The sequence below is a fragment of the Lonchura striata genome, chromosome 13, assembly GCF_046129695.1.
Source record: "Lonchura striata isolate bLonStr1 chromosome 13, bLonStr1.mat, whole genome shotgun sequence".
In the NCBI taxonomy this organism is placed as follows: domain Eukaryota; kingdom Metazoa; phylum Chordata; class Aves; order Passeriformes; family Estrildidae; genus Lonchura; species Lonchura striata.
Window position 1 is genome coordinate 7352502 of NC_134615.1, and position 16229 is coordinate 7368730.

At 49.6% G+C, this 16229-nt stretch overlaps 1 protein-coding gene across 1 annotated transcript in view; it reads right to left on the minus strand.

Annotated features, from left to right (window-relative positions):
- Positions 1-15416, minus strand: part of LOC110484498 (hydrocephalus-inducing protein homolog) — a 64114-nt gene extending 48698 nt beyond the window's left edge. The window contains exons 1-9 of the mRNA XM_077786436.1: positions 15318-15416; positions 14052-14171; positions 12156-12290; positions 10504-10703; positions 6961-7085; positions 5461-5665; positions 3052-3244; positions 1844-1943; positions 492-610 (exon numbers count right to left, since the gene is read on the minus strand). Of these exons, the coding sequence (XP_077642562.1) occupies positions 492-610; positions 1844-1943; positions 3052-3244; positions 5461-5665; positions 6961-7085; positions 10504-10703; positions 12156-12290; positions 14052-14171; positions 15318-15338 (1218 nt within the window). The 5' untranslated portion in view covers positions 15339-15416. The remainder of the gene's footprint in view (positions 1-491; positions 611-1843; positions 1944-3051; positions 3245-5460; positions 5666-6960; positions 7086-10503; positions 10704-12155; positions 12291-14051; positions 14172-15317) is intronic.
- Between the last annotated feature and the right edge of the window lie 813 nt (positions 15417-16229).

Sequence of the window (16229 nt, forward strand, 5' to 3'; positions counted from 1 at the left end):
TGTTGTGAGAGATTTGTCAGCAAGGGAAAGAACTCCCAAGCCCTTTGCAAGGGCCAGCACTGAGCCAGGAGGCTGGATGGCTTTCCTGTGGCTTCCAGGAATGAGCAGGAGACACTTGACTGGAAGCTGTTTGCAGTGGACTGGAGCCCAAACGCAGCCAGTTTGCTCCAGATGCTTCTCAACAGCCCAGTACAAAGGTGCCTTGTGTCTGGCACTGCCACAAAAGCCTCTGAAGGTGCAGCTGTCTGACCCCCTGTTGCTTTCATGTGCCAAGGGGTTGTTTTGCAGGAAGCCCCCTAGCTGATCCCTAAGGAAGGCTGCCCAAAAGCAGGGACTGGGGCTTCATGAGCAACTGACACACTTTTCTGACCCCCCCAGATTTGACCATTATATCAAATATTCCCTGCTCACAACTGCCCAGGTTGGCAGGAATTCCACAGCCCCACCAGGCTTCTGCTGTCTCAGGATCCATCCCAAGCCCTGCTGCTCACCTCATAGACGTGGCGGGTATTGACAAGAATATTCCCAATGTTAAGTGAAGGAGGGCTGAATTCAACCAAGGGTCCTTGGCCTTCCCCTCTGAGGTGCAGGGGCAGCCTGCTCTCATGGCCTGGGGAGAGATGTCCATTTCAGTACAATAATTCCCTCTGTTACACTGCATTTTCCAGGCTGCCTCAGTGCTAGTCCCTGACTCTGAGCTGGATGCAACCAGCTCCTGATGCTGCAGGAGAAGTTATGGACCCTTCTCTTCCCTCAGGAGATATCCCTTGGGGCTGACTTGCAATTTCTAACCCATTCCTTGGGCTGGCTTACAATTTTAGCCACCAGTTTGCTGAGTTTAAAACATCTCTGATGTAGTGACAGGCTAAGGAGCAATGGGTAGAAATTGAAAGGAAGGAAAATCAGGTTAGATATTAAGAAGAATTATTTCACTGCGAGGGTGAGAATTATTTTACTGTGAGACACTGGAGAGGTTCTCCGGGGAGGATGTGAATGTTGCAGCCCCAAAAGTGTTCAGAGCCAGGCTGGATGGGGCTTGGAGTGACCTGGTTTAGGGGGAGGTGTCCCTGCCCATGGCAGGGCCCTTGGGACTGGATGATCTTTAAGGTCCCTTCCATCCTTACCATACTGTGATTCTGTGGTTTCCTTCCCATGCACTTAGAGGAGCTCTGAAATCCATTCAGTGAAGGCACAAAGCTCATCAAGAGTTTGGCAATTGCCAAACTACCTGGCCCAGTAGCACACGACTTTGTTACCAAAATCCTCAACTTCTGGCACTCAGCATTGTGTTCTACTTCCACAGGCTGAGCTGCAAGGTGACAATTCCCACACAGGGACAGAAGCAGGTGCTGGCCAAGGGTGCTCCTTCTACAAACACCCTGGGCTCAGTGGGGCTCAGCCACTCTGGTCTGGTGGTGCCTGGGCAGTGGGAGTGATCCAGGGTCAGGGAGCCCATTTCTAACTCAGCTCCTACCACCTGATGATGGAGCCATGGCAAATGGACCCATCCTGGAGGTCAGTGGCCTAGAGGGGCTCAGTGCCTGTTCACTAAAGCTGTTGTGCTCTGCAGCTCTTTGACCTTTGAGGGAATGCTGGCAAAGCCATGGCAGGAAAACCTCTCCCTGCACTGCCTGGGTTGTCCTGGGATCAGTAACCCAGACACAGGATTCTGAGCCCTGGCCTTGCACAGGAGACTCCCTGGAAGCTGCAGGGCCAGTGGGGATGTGCCAGCACTGCCCTGCTGACCAGGGACTCTTCCCAGCAGTTACAGGGGAGCCCAGTGGGCTCAGGCTTGCACCGTGGCTTCACTGTGGCTGAGAGCAGCAGGGGAAAGGAGCTCTACCTGAGATGTTGCAGTAAGCCACACTTTGATACTCCCGTGCTTCCAGGGGTTTGAAGGTCACCTTGATTTCAGCCATACTATTTGGCCTAATTTCTCCCTCCTAGAACAGAAAGGGACAACAAAACATTTATCTTCAAACTTCACATTTCTTGTTTTCAACCACAGTCATGTAAGCCTTTATTTAGAGCATCCGTGATGAGTGAACAGCACAAGGAGCCCAAGGCAGCACTCCAAACCCAGCTCAGCACACCGCCAGACTCTCTCAATGCTCAGCTGATCAGCTCCCACTCTCCACAATATTCCTACTGCTCTGACACAAGCTCTTGCTCACATCATGCTGCTGTCACCTACAGTGGGATGCAACTGCCACTGTGCACTGGTGGCTCTTGGCCTTAGATGGGCCATAGGAGTAGCCAAGGAGAGAACATTATTCCTTCCTTGAAATACAAGTATTAGTTAACCTGTTTTGAAAGAATGCAGAGGTTGGGCTTATTCTGGGGTTTACTCCAAGATGAGGAGGGATTTTGCACTGTGCAGACACCAGGCATTCATCATTCTCACAATGCCAGTACTCAGAATCGGGGCTCGGGTTGGTGGGAGGACGTGGCAGTTTGCTTGCACAAGCAGAAAAGGAAAAGGTTTTCTGTCCCTGTGTGCAAGAGAACTCAAAAGGCCCATTTAAACCTTCCACCCTTGTGTCCAGGCTCTCAGATGACACTGGAAGGGACACTCAGAAATAGTGCAAGGTGTGGTGACAGGAGGGGATTGGCAGTTCTGTGATTAACCTTGGGCTGAATTTGGCCTCCAGCGAACCATTGCAAGCTTGAGGTCAGTATGTGAACTGGCAGAGCTGCAACAGCCTCTGCTGAGCCCCACGCACCACGTGTCAGGGGAGCCCCTGCCTACAAGAACTGCTCCCCGTGGACACTGCAAGGACAGCACAGAGCGCCCTTGAGCTCGAGCCCTGGCAGCAGAGCTCGGCTCTGTCAGGCTCCCAGCCCTGCCTTGAGCCTGCAGGGCAGAAATGCTTCCAGCAGGGCGCTCTGCAGCCGCTCCAGAAACTCCATGTCCTCCCTCCCAGCACTTCCAGCCAGCTGAGGATCCGCCGAGTGCCCTCATCTGGGGGGAAGGGGGCCGGGGAGAGGGTGGGTGGGAGGAGGAAGAGGAAGAGGGGGAGGAGGAAAATGAGGTTCTCAGCTATCACTTACCATTGGCTCAATGGAAAAAACATCATTGGAGAACAGCAGGGGGTCTTGTTGCACCTTTGCCATCTCCTCCTGGACCACGTTGCTCAGCAGGACAGAGCGATCTTCAAAAAACTGCGTCACCTTCTGCATTTGTATCATCTCCTTGAACTTTTCTTCCCACACCTCATTTGGCGGGTGCAGCAAACGACACTGCCTGCAGCCACAGGGAGAGACAAGGCCAGCAGATCGTTTAATAAACCACATATTTGCATAGGGAAGTGTGAGTGCAGGAGGGAAAGCACTTGGGGAGGAGCAGCAGCAGCTCCCCAGCAAGGGCTGACCCCAAGCCATGAGGGTCCCACATGGATCAGAGGATAACATGCTGTTCACTGGCACAGCAGGTCGTTTTACTCCACACTTGTGAGCTCAGGAGAGGTTTCCAAAGCCAGCATTCCTCAAGAGAACCTCCTGGCTCAAAGCCTCTTCCACAGCTGAGGGAGAATCCAGCAGCCACCTCAGCTGGCTTCTCCTACTACTGAGTATTTGGGGGAGGCAGATAAAGATCATGGAGCACCCACTGCAGGACTTCCCTGGGTTGCAGCTACATGTTACCAGCATCACTCTTTGTTTCTGCCATTTTGGATCTGCCCTATTCCCTACTCCGCCTTTCACAAGAGCATCCCAGAGCACTTCCAAAGGAAATGGATGAATTCAGACACCAAATCCCTTCAGTGGCATTCTAGGTTTTATATGCAATATGCATGAAAACAGAGGCTGAGAGGGGAAGGGACTTTGTTGTGCAGGAGGGAACAGCAAGCTCTTGGAGAGGCCTTTTCATGATCTAGAGCTTTTTGGGCATGGCAGGTTGCAGTTCTTTCAGCTTTTGCGTGGCAGTTGGCACAAGCAGCCTGAGCAGAAAGGGTGCAGCCAGCCACCCTCCTTGTGTAGTGGGTTGTGTCTTTTGGCTGCTTGTGAGGTGCTTGCCTTTTTTTTTTTTTCTTTTCTTCTTTCTGCCTTTTTTTATCCCCAGCAATGTTTTACAAATGATGAAAAGCTGTGGCTGCTGCTGCCAGCAGGAGTGTACTAACTCAAAGAGAACCCCCCAGGAAGGACGCAGCTGTCCAGGCCCCTGGCTGCAGGGAGGGTCTGAGCCTGGTGTTGATATCAGAGGACAGTGTGAGAGACACCTGTGTGTGGTGTCAGCAGGTGAATGATCTGCTCTGTCCAGTGCCAGAGCTTAAGGAAGAAGTGGAAAGGCTGGGGAGCATTAGGGAGAGTGAAACAGAAATAAACTGGCAGAGTTACACCCTTCTAACCCTGAGAAATCCTCAGCAGGAGCCAGAGGAGTCCTGCCCTTCTTGTGATGAGGCAGAAGGAGGAGACCTAAGAGACAGTGGGGAATAGAAGTGGGTCTCTACTGGGGAGGTAGTAAAATTCCTTCCTGACCCCCATCACCTACCCAGGTGCCCTGAGAGAATAGGTATGAGGCCCTGGCTCCAGAGGGTCTGGCAGACGACACTAAAGAAAAAATTCTGTCTGGAGAGTCTCCCAGTTGCACTTGTCTGTCAGACAGATCACGGCCTCAAGTATTAAGAAGAAAAGAAGGGTAGTGGTAGTAGGTGACTCCCTTCTAAGGGGAGCTGAGGGCCCTGTATATCAGATCAGATGCATTCCACAGGGCAGTGTGCTGCCTCCCTGGGATCCAGGTACTGGATATCACCAGGAGATTCCCCAATGACTAAATGAACTTTATCTGTTCACCACTGTCTGCAGTACAGTGACCATGAAATAATAAGAGTTCTCAATATTCAGTGAAACAAGGATGGGCATCAAGAAAATTTCCAGTCTGGACTTCTGGAGGGCAGATTCAGCCTGTTCAAGAGATGGATTTGGAGAGTACCTTGGGAAACAGCCCTTAAAAGCAAAGGAGTCCAGGAAGAATGGACATACTTCAAGAAAGAAGTCTTGAAGGCACAGGAACAGACTGTCCCTGTGTGCTGAAAGATGAGTTGACGGGGAAGACAACCAGCCTGGATGGGCAAGGAGCTTTTGAAGGAACTAAGGGAGAAAAAGAGGGTGCATCACCTTTGGAAAGAGGGGCTGGCAACTCAGGAAATTTTTAAGGATGTTGCCAGGTCATGTAGGAAGAAGATTAGAGAGACAAAAGCCCAATTAGAACCTGAGGAAATCCAGTCCTTGTAACCAACCTTTGCTTCCCCAAATGCCATGGTTGGAGTATAAATGGAACTGGAATGCTCAGTGCTGAGCTCCTGAAGCCCAGGGACACACACCCTAGGGCCAGGGATGGTTTACTTGGCCAGGGATGGTTTACTTCCTTTACCATTCAAAAGCACCAACACCCCCCTGAGGCCACACGCCAGTTTCAGTCTTGGGCCATGTCTCTCACTGAAATGCATCTTTCAAACCAACCTCCTCTTCTCTTTATTGTCATGTTCCTCAGTAGGAAAAGTCTTCCACTGGAAGTGGGCTGTGATGTTACTCCTGTTTTTGATGAACATCGTTGTGTGGTTTGTCATGGTGATGGAAGTCTTCTCAATCTCCACAGAATTTCTGCTCAACCCAACGTTGAGATCTACAGCTTCTCCATGGAGGTTTGTTTGGATACTATCTTCACCTGGAACAAAGCAAAGGGGAGTCTTTGCTCAGCTCACTGGCTGATGGAAGCACAAGGAACAGCTGGCTGATGGAAGCAAACCACAGGTCACAGAAGAAAGTGTCACAGTTTTTAGCTGAATTAGTAGTTCCATGGATCAGTACATTTATCACATCCTGACAGCTCTGGGTGTACAGTGTGACGATGTTCTGGGCAGCTCCTTAAACACCTTATTTCTCAGTGTGTTTGTAGAGATTTGGCCCCAAGGTGACAGTATGTGCAGTGAGATTTGTCAATGTGCTCTGGTGACCCACTCAGATCCCGGGATTTCTGCATTGAAGTCCTTCAGGTGATGCTGAGGGGCCCTGTTCAGTCCTGGCCTGCCCAGGGTCTCCCTGGGCATCCACAAGACTCCTGTCTCTCCTGATCCCTTGGATCCCTTGTTGCTGACCAGCAAATACACCTTGGGGGCATGTGGGCAGCAAAAGGAGGCCCAGAGGAACAAGTGAAGTGACAGCCCACAGCAGGAGGGGACACAGGTGAGAAACACAACCAGCCTGGCTCTGCAATATGGCAAACCACTACAAAATGAACACCATGAAAATCATCATCATCTCCCTGTCTAAACCCACAGCCACATCACTCTTGAAACATTTTATATTGTTCTGATCTCAAAAACCAAGCTGGAGCATTGCAAATTAAATAAAAAAGGGACAAAGGAAAGATTAGTAAGTACAGAGCTGCTCCTATATGAAGACTGAATGGGATTCCTCAGTCTAGAAATCAAATGGGAGATAGATGTGAGAGGTTTGCAAGAGCATGAACAGTCTGGGAAATGGGGACAGGGAAAAACTTGTCTTGATTTGTCACCAGAAAGGAACTTGAGGGCCTGAAAATGTTATTAGACAGAAACTACATATATGTGTAAGGGCAACATAGAAAAGGGTCTGTGACAAGCCAATGGAGAAGCAGCATAAGGCATAGAGGTGTGCAAGAAATACATTGCATTGGAGAGAGTCTGATGGAGACCTCACATACAGCACTGCCCAGGGATAAAATAAAACTTCACCCAGGCATAGCCACATGGTAGTGGAGAATCAGGGATCCTCCTTCCTTCATTCAGCAACTCCCAGCAAAAATCTTAGCCCTGTTAGAGGGGATCCACTTTATCAACCCCCTAAACACCAAGGATTTCTCAGTTTTCTCTGGGGTAAAGCTGAATGGGGAGGAACTTCTAGAGGCAATGGAGGGGGATGGGACAACAGGGAGTGATGGTGCAGAACTGTCCCGTGCCCCGTGCAGGGCCCAGCACTCACCTGTGTTGTAGCACACTACCAGGGACCCGTAATGGTCCCCAGTCGTCAGCGCGTGAAATCTCACTGTCACCTGCATGCTGTCACCAGCGCCCAGAGTTCCTGTGGTTGGAACCACGGAGAAAGGACTGCAACACAGAGAGAGGGATCAGCACTGTGGGGACACCTGGGGATGAGATTCCTTCTGCAGTGCAGCTCACTTGGGCAAGCAGGGAGCAAACAAACCACAGTCAGCAGAAAGACAACAGACAGGACCAGAAACAGCCACTGACCCACTTCTGAGGAGATCCAGCCCTCAAAGGATCCTGTGGGTAAAATGACCTCATCTCCCCCATACGCTGCATCCAGCCCTCTGCAATGAGACTCAAGGGTCCAACTGCCAGCAATTCCATCAGAGAATGGTTTGTGAAAAGCACAGAAAGGGTTCAGAGCTATCTGCATGCACAACTTGACACTGATTGCCTCAGGAATTTTTCTTTTCCTGCTGCCTATAAACCTCATCTCAAGAGATGTGAATGTCTGGGCACTACCTGTCCTGTGAGATTACAGCCTGGAATCAGATGGGGAGAAGGAACTTTTCCTTGAAGACCAAAGAATATTTACTGTAGCATTTGCAGTGTGGTTCTTTGGTTTATTTTACCTTGAAAATGTCCTGATTTAGCCTAAAATGGCACATTTTACCAGCATTCCAATGAAAGCTTGGAAACCCAAAAGGAGGATGCCATTTAAAGTCTGAAGGATCAATCCCAGCTAAATGAAGCACCATTAGCAGGAGCACATCAAGGAATCAGAACAGGAGATTTCTGTGTATTTACTAGCAATGCAGTCTGGGACTCTGGGTTGTCATCCAGACTGGTAATTGTTTGCTTGGCCCAAAGAGAAACTCTGTGCAATGTGTTGGAAATAGTTATGCAAGTGTGTTGGTGCACTTTGGATTTAACAGGAGCAATCAGGATTAGTCACCAGGTAAAGAGCTTTTGTCTGACAAACACAAGACTCCATGCTTTGATGCTCAGGGACAGCTCAGGTGAAATGTGCTTCTGCCCAGCAGCTGCTGGGCTTTGTGCTCTTCTACAGCCCCACTGAATAAAAGTTCCTGGCCTTGGGGCTTTGCTGGTGGTCAATCTGTCACTTAAAACTGTGTTCTGGGGAGTTTGGTGATGAATGCATCACACACCAAAATAAAGAGAACATCTGGCAAGCCAAACTTTATTCATGTCAGTTGCTTCAGGTTCTGCTCATTAAGGATCTATTGCTGCAATGATGGGCCTGTCCTGTTCCCATTACCACTAGTGAGAACATCACTACTGGCTGATGGAGAAGCCTTGGGCCAGCAATGTTTATGTGCTGGATGTGAGACTTTGGAGGGAGGGAAGACAAGGCCCCACCATCCCCAGAGACAGATTAGTGTACGTGCTCCTGCATCTGCCCTATGGTCTCTGCTGCAGGTCTCTGCTGGGGCTTGGGGCAATCAGTGCCTGGTGTGGGCAAGGCACAGGATTTTTTTCTTATTCTTTTGCCAGGGATTTCACCAGGACACAGAATTACAGGAATCCCTGGCCACACTTCAGCACTCCATTCCATTCCATTCCATTCCATTCCATTCCATTCCATTCCATTCCATTCCCACTGCTGCCCCATGTTACATGCTCATGCCCTCAGATGGCAGGATGGGAATAACACTCCTGGGGGTGACCTCAGGGGTTGTCTGAGAAAGAAGGTATCTTCTTATTTTCAAATAAGATCCAGCCAAGTCCAGGACTGAAAAACTGAGTGCCAATCAGCCCCTGCATCTCCTACATCCCACCCCGGGCTGTACCCAGCAGACTCCTCTATTACTGCTGTAGCAGTCATCTCTCACACAGACCTGGCTCTCCAAGATTGAAGAATTAAAGCTCTACAGCTAAACTTATATCCTCTGAATTTCAGCCAGTATCACAAAGCTGTTCCCTGAGCCCACAGACAGAAGAGCTGTGAAGGAGACATCCCTGACACTTTAATAACCAAATGAAAACCACTGCCAAGAGATGGGGCTGGCAGGCTGAATTTTGGCCTTTTATCTGTAAGTTGTGAGCAGTTCCTTAAGACAGTTCTCATCCTGTTAGATGTGCTCTTTCAATGAATCACTACTGCACCCAACAGGCAGAAAAGATAACGTATGGAGGGAGTTTTAATAGGTTGTTTTCTTCTGCTTTATAACTAGGTCCATTTATATGTTTGTTTTCTTGAATGGCATCTAAAGACAGCTCCAGACCTCCCAATGGCACCTTGCAATCCCCAGACACTGGTCTTGCTTTGAGCAGTGTGTCTGCTCAGATGATTCCCAGAGTCCTCTCCAGCAGAAGTTATTCTATACTTTTCTACATCAGCCCAACTGCTTTTCATATATTCCCTAAATGTCTCCTATTTCCTATACACCTGTGCATGTACCTATGGGTATGTGGCATATTGACAGGCATTAGAGAGCTCGACCTTCATGAACGTTCCCAATGAAGAATTTACGATCTTTTGGCAAACATTTAACAGAAACCAAAATGAAAAAATGGCAGAAACACAGCAACTTCCGAGTATTTTAAAAAAATCTCAATGAAAGGGGGCACAACCCTATTCAGAGATTTAAATAATCTGTTTGAAATTTTAAACTGGCTTTCAAAGGTTCATCATGGAACAGAAGAGGTGACTGATGCCCTCAGCTGACAAGGAAAATCAGGTCAGCTTTAAGTAACAGGAACTGCACCGGCTGCCTGCAGCACAAGCTTGGGTTGGGCATCTGATGCTGAGACCACTGGAAAGCGATGTGCCTGTGGCCTCCCAGAGAACGGGTCTATTTGGCTGACAGTGGTGAGTAAGCATTTCAGAAGCTGCTTGTGCTCAGGAGGGTGCAATCCAGCTACTAACATGTTCCAGCACCCTCCAGGAAATCTGGGACAGAGAAAGCTCAAAGGCTGCATCCTGCTAAGAATACTGAAAGCAAAAGCAGATACCATCCATCCTGCCCATTTCCAGCCAGGCTGCAGGGCAGCAGCTGCAACACTCTGGTTCCCTTTTGTTGCTCTTTCCTAGCCCTGTTATCACCCAAAGATGATATCCCTTGCACAAGAATAGATGAGCTGCTGTGGTGTTGCATTTTAGTTAAATGGTATGCTCTGTCTCACCCCTCGAAACTGTATGGTTTATTCCAAGCCCGTAATCCTCCCCTGAAGGATCCTGTGTCTGTAATCCCACTGGCCCAAACCTTATCCGCGCCCACTTGGAATCTCCCTGTTAAGTGTGCCGGGGAGACCAGGCTCTTAGCCGGCTCTCTTGGCCAGTGCTTTCCCGGCCCCTCTCCCCCCCTCCCTTTTCCCCTCCTTCCCCCTTCTCTCCCTCAGAAATCATGCTTCTTCCCGGTGGTAGGACCCCCAATAAACCCTCATCTAATGAGCACCCTCAGAAGCCGTGTGGAGTCTCCTTGCCTGCCCGCTGCTACCAGCAAACTCACAGCTTGGGGGATACCCCGGGACACCCCGGGGGTCCCCACAAATGCACTGCAACAAGCTGCCTCACCTCTGGGTGCTCAGCTGGTAATGAGCTTCCAGTTTACCAGTGTTGCGAACCAGCAGAGTCTTCTGGGTGCTGTACTTGACCGGACACTTGGAGAAGTCCAGGTGGTCAGGGACATCCAGGACAGCTCGGGCAGCAATGGCCCGAATTGGCACAACTATCCTTTCCTTTGCAGTGATGCAGACGAGCTCGTGGGAATAATCCTACAGGAAATGAAACTAGCTCAGCACAGGGCATTTAGTACCATCCCCATGGCAGAAGAAAAATAATTTCTACAACCCTTCAAGGCATCAATTTACCTATTCCACCCCAAAATGAGCACTAAGTTCTACTAATATGTCACATTTTAAAGGCATCAGTGCACTTTGCAAAACCTGTCTCAGTGGCATTAAGCTCTTGTGTCACTTGGGTCATAGAGAGAACCGCCCTAGACCACCATCATTTTTACTCTAAATTTTAATGATGTAAAATAATTCCTAAGTTCCTTCTAAGGAACATGGAGCCAGGGAACACAGGACATTCCTCTTTAGGTTTCTATATTCCCACTGTCTAAGAATAGGACAAAGTGTTAAACTGACTGTAAGCAGCAAAAGGAAGTTGAGAAAACAGCTGCACCCAAAGAGATCCTGCACCCAGAGAGCTCCTGCACCTCTGACCTGGTGTAGAAACATTAGTTGGCTCAGAACTCCCCTCTAACTTTGCCTCTCCAACCAAATCAGGAGAAGAACAGTGCTAGGAGGTAGCAGGATGCTGTTGGAAAGAGCCTCTCTTTGTTTCCCTGCAAGGCTTCCTCCCTTCCATGCCATGTCCTAAACCCTTCTGCATGAACAAGCCTCCGGATCACAGCACTGAGATCAGACTTGCCAGGGCCCCAGCACTGGTGTTCAAACATCCTCATAAAAGCAGGTTTGGCAGGGAATGGGTGCCAGTTGACAGAGCCACCACAGTGACAGGCATGAAGGCAGAGCCACAGCAGCATCACTGCCACAGGCTCTGGGCTCACGGGTCTGCCTGCAGGTTGTACCTGCCCTACACGAGCTCTTTCAGGCAGGTGTCCAGAGGTGTCCAAGTCCCCTGCAGCTCACCAACCTCCTGCTGGCTAAGGGCACCTAGAGCCCAGTGTGCCTGTGCCAGGCCAGGCTCACGGGCAAAGCACATCCTCTGCCCTGGCCCTGCAGCTGTATCATGGTCAGCTGTGCTCTGGGACAGCACAGCTGCAAGGCTGGAGAACAGAGGGTGTGAAAAAGCACTGTCTTTGCTCCAGCCCAGGGTGAGACAGGGAAGCTGTTGCCAGTCAGGAAGGAGGAAAGCTCTCCGACCTCTTTGTTCCTCTAGTGTTTTTCATAACAATTAAACTCCTTCCACTGTACCTAGAGATGGCCAAACATCTATCAACACCCCTCTGTCATTTTCATACTGTTCCCTGTGCATCTTCCCTTGGGGATGCTCAGGAATGCTCAGGAATGTGCAGGGAGGGGAAGCAGAGCCTGTCAGGCCTGGGTGCAGTGCCTGACAGCACATGCCAAGCTGTGAGTGGCAGCAGGCTGCCTGCCCACAGCCTGGAGCCAGGCTCACAGCATGGAATGGGATGTACCCAGGGTGCAGGGAAAACAATGGCTTTGGAGATAATTCTGTTTTGTCTCGTCCAGTCTCACCTTGGTCTCGTCAGGGGTGAAGCGGATGCGCACACGGGCAGTCGCGTACGTTGGCACGATATGGTACGCATCACTGGGGCACGCCAGCTGGAAATAAGGTGAGCTCTCCATGCAGACCTTCACCATCCGAGGAATCTGCAGGAAAGACATGAAATGATGATTTGCCACTTGTGGAAACAGGACGAGATGAGACCTGTCCGTGCCCTGGTGACATCCCTCCCTGACCCCTTTTCCAAAGGACCTTCAGCTGTGGCAGTACAGGCACATAATTCACAAGGGTGAACTTGAATCCCTTCTCTTTGGGTCCAGCATTTTGGCCAGGGGCAGTAGGGCAGTGCCTGGTGGGAAGGAAGAGCCAAGAAGGTCAGCACCAGCAGGATGGAGACAGAGCACCTGAACCAAGTCATCTGCATATTCAACAAGGCCAGAAAACCTGCTAGCTCCTGCCTGCACACAGCCATGCAGTTGTGTTGCAGAGGGGGAATGTGCTTCCTGAAAGCAAAACAGCACATTATCCTGGGAGGAAGGAAGAAAATCCCTTCTAGCAGATCAGGTTTGCCTAGGGACATTCTGGGGATAGAGTCATGCAGGCAGACCAGCAAGAGAGGAGACCAAACACTGTGGCCTTACTGGGAATAAAAGCAAACCTGAAAAGCAAAAGAAGGAACACAGCAAGACAATCCCTAAAACAAGGAGATGGCAAAAGAGAATTTAAATGGGCAGTAAAGCAGCAAGGAAGAATCATAAAAGCATGAGAGCGATCAGCTTGCCAAAAGTGATGGAAACACAGACAGGCTGTGCCTATTGGCTATGGGCTTCAAAGGCATTTTCTGCCTGGAGAAACATGACCAGCACTGACTGACAGTGTGGTTCCAGTATTAGAAGACAATCTTGGCTTTCCAGGTGTTCTTGCTGTCTGTGCCCGCAAGCTGGGCTGCTGGGCATTCCTGCCTGCAGCCAGCAGACCAGGTTCTGGCTCTGGATACACACACAGAGCAAACATGCAGTTTCTAGCAGACAGATATCAACCCCTGAGCACCAAAATGCTCTCAAAAAGTCTAACCCAGATGATTTTGACTCCCTCCTGTCTCTTCCCACCAGCCCACTCTTGGCACAGGGCTCATCTGAGAAAATGTTTCCTTGACTGAAATTTAAATGGTCTCCATTTTCCTCTTTACAGTGGAACACAACTGGTTACATTTTTCAACTTTTTCCCTCTCAGCTCTCTTGGGAAACTGCAAAACAATCACAAGTGAAAGTGAAAACCTCCAGAAGTACATGGCTTTGGATGTGCTGTGGTTCTCCAAAGGGAAAGCAGAGCACCACATTGCTTTTGGAAAAGCTGAGCAGAGCTGAATGAAACTTAGCAGGAGCCTGAAGTGGCACCTAAAGGCCTCCTGCTGCTTCTGCTACATCAATCTGATTCCAGGGCTGTTGCAGAACACACTTCCTGCAGTGCCAATGACATTAATGACAAGTTATTCCAGCATAAAGTGGAGAAGACTCAGCCCCTGAGCTTTGACTGTGAGCTGCGCAAAGGGAGCCAAACAGGCTGAGAGAGGCAGAGATTCCTACCAGGAACCAAGATCAACCAAGGAGACACAGGATGTGGCATACACTCAAAGAGCAGGTAAGAACTGTACAGCCCTCAACATTCCTATCAATCCAGAGTTTTCAAGAGAAGGAAACTCCTTTGGGATAGATACCATTAATGCATGGCCAAAATCAGGGGACAATTCCCAGCACAGGAAGATTTCCACCATCTTGCAGAACAAAGGTGCTGAGACATTTTCTTCTGGATTGCTGCAGCAGATAATTTGCTTTGCTGTACACTCTGGGAATTACACCACTCTCTTCTTCCAGCACAGTGTTAATGCTCCAGGTGCCAGCACTTACCTTGTCCTTATTCGTGAAGGACACTGCCATTTCAGAGACCTCATGGGGGGTGACGTTTTGAAATACCATCTCTGGTGGGGAAACCTGAAGCAAGCTCTGTTTCGGGGGAACTGGTGACAGCTGGAGAGGTGAGAGAGAGAAGGGAGAGGTTCAGCTGCTGGGAGGAAGGTTCATGAAGGAGAATCTTACACTGACCCCCAGTGAAGTCCAGGCTCTGGGTGAGCACGTCTGCCCAGCCCACACTGGGGAAACAGTGGCTCACCCACCTCTGCTTTGAGCTGATCAAGAGCTGCTTGATCAGCTCAGAGCAGGCTCGAGCCAAGCTGCTCTTTTGGCATGTATTTCTCCAGGTTTCCTTCGCCAGAGTGCCAGGCAGCACTTTCCTTAAGCACAGCCCTGTGCCCACTGGGGCACTGACTGAGCACTCATGGAGTAAGTAAACCCCAAGAATTTACATCAGACTATATAGGAAAAAATTTTGGGATGTCCTTTACTCTGAGACAGGGAAACCAAGGCCCACACAATTGCAAATATCTTTTTTGATCTAGAACTTAGTCATCAGTAAGAAAAGAACCAGAGGAGGTGTGAGAGATGAGGTGATATTTGGCTGAGGCCAAAAGGTTATTAAATTAAAGAATAGAGTTTGCTGGTTCTATGTGTTGTTTGTGGTTTGGATTTGTTCAGGGTGGTTTGTTGGCTGTTGCTGTGAGCTGGGAAAAGGACATAGTTGAAGACCTGACCAAAAGGAAGTAGGATGAGAGGGAAGGGGAGGCAAGTCTCCTTTACATCTGGCAGCCTGCAAAATCTAACCCTGTCAGGGTCCAACATTGTTCCAACCCAAAGCATTTATGCGATTTGTTTTGTTAAATCTGAAGTAATTACTGCTGGTCCTTGGCCTTCAAAGGCCAACGCTGCCACTCTGGAGGAATCCTATGACTCCGAGTGTTTCATGGTGACCACACCAAAGTAAGAGGTGGCTACTTCAGCAGGAGAATGGAAATTGCAATTTTGGGCCTTTGTGTCCCTAGCCTTCCCCACATTGTTTCAGCGATGGCAGCTACACTCCAGCACACCCCAGCAGCTTCAGCAGAGGTTATTTGTGTTGGCTTAGTGCAGATCAGGACTCCCAGTCCACCACTACAGCAGTTTGCAATGGCAACAGGACCTGGACATTGGGGTATTTTGCTGGAGGCAAGCCTGTCACAAGCACACACTCTCTTACTCTCTTCACATCAAACAGAAAGGAAACGAGCAGGAAAAGGCTACCTTTGGACCAGTCTCACTCATGTCTAGAAATGGGCCAATACTGGGCAGAATATTCTCCCTAGCGCTGGCCTGCTTCTTCTGGTTGAGAAACTTCTCCCTTTGGAACTTAGAGGGAAGCAGCTGAAAGGCAAAAAAAAAAAAAAAAAGAAAAAAAGAAATAAACCAAAAACAAACCAGAAGAGCCTCAGAGATGTGCTTGTTCAGAAAGGCTTTTCCTGAACAAGTGGCACTGGTGAATAGTCTGTGATCACAGCCACTAGGACAGCTCTGCAAGCCCTGGAAGTTACCTGCTGAAATACTTAGCAACAATAAATTAATAATACAGAGTGCAATACACATACTCCAACCACATGGCTGTGTCCCATTAGTCTCTGCATGATTTGATGCGACATGTTTGGGGACTTCTGCTCTTTGGGCATTTGTTTCCTCACTGGAGTGAGGCAGTGACCTTTTCAGAGAGTGGGGACGAGCTCTCAGAACTCCCCTAACTCTGTCCCTGCACAACACCCAAAGCTCACAGCGAGGAGATCGCACTGCTGGGTGAGTCCAAGAGATGCAGAAAGCAAAGTTGTACCAAAAGTGAGGTGCACAGGAATGTGTCCAAGTTTTTGTTCTCTCTCCTCATTAGCATTTGTTTTCTCTCTCTGGGCTCGCAGGCCCCTCCACAGAAGAAAACAGAGGGATCTCCTTGACAGAGCCTCAGCAGTGGGGCATCTTCACTCCAGTGAGCTCCAGACACCAAGGGACCTCTGTGGCCCTGACTCCAGTGCTGCCTGCAGGGCTGGATCTGCGGCCACACAGGAGATGAGAGAGAACAGCTGGCCTGGAAGCTCTTCCAGCTGGGACCAGCCGTGACTCTCAAGGCTTTGAGCATTGTTTGAGCTTCCCCCCCACATGCCCAGGTGCCCACGG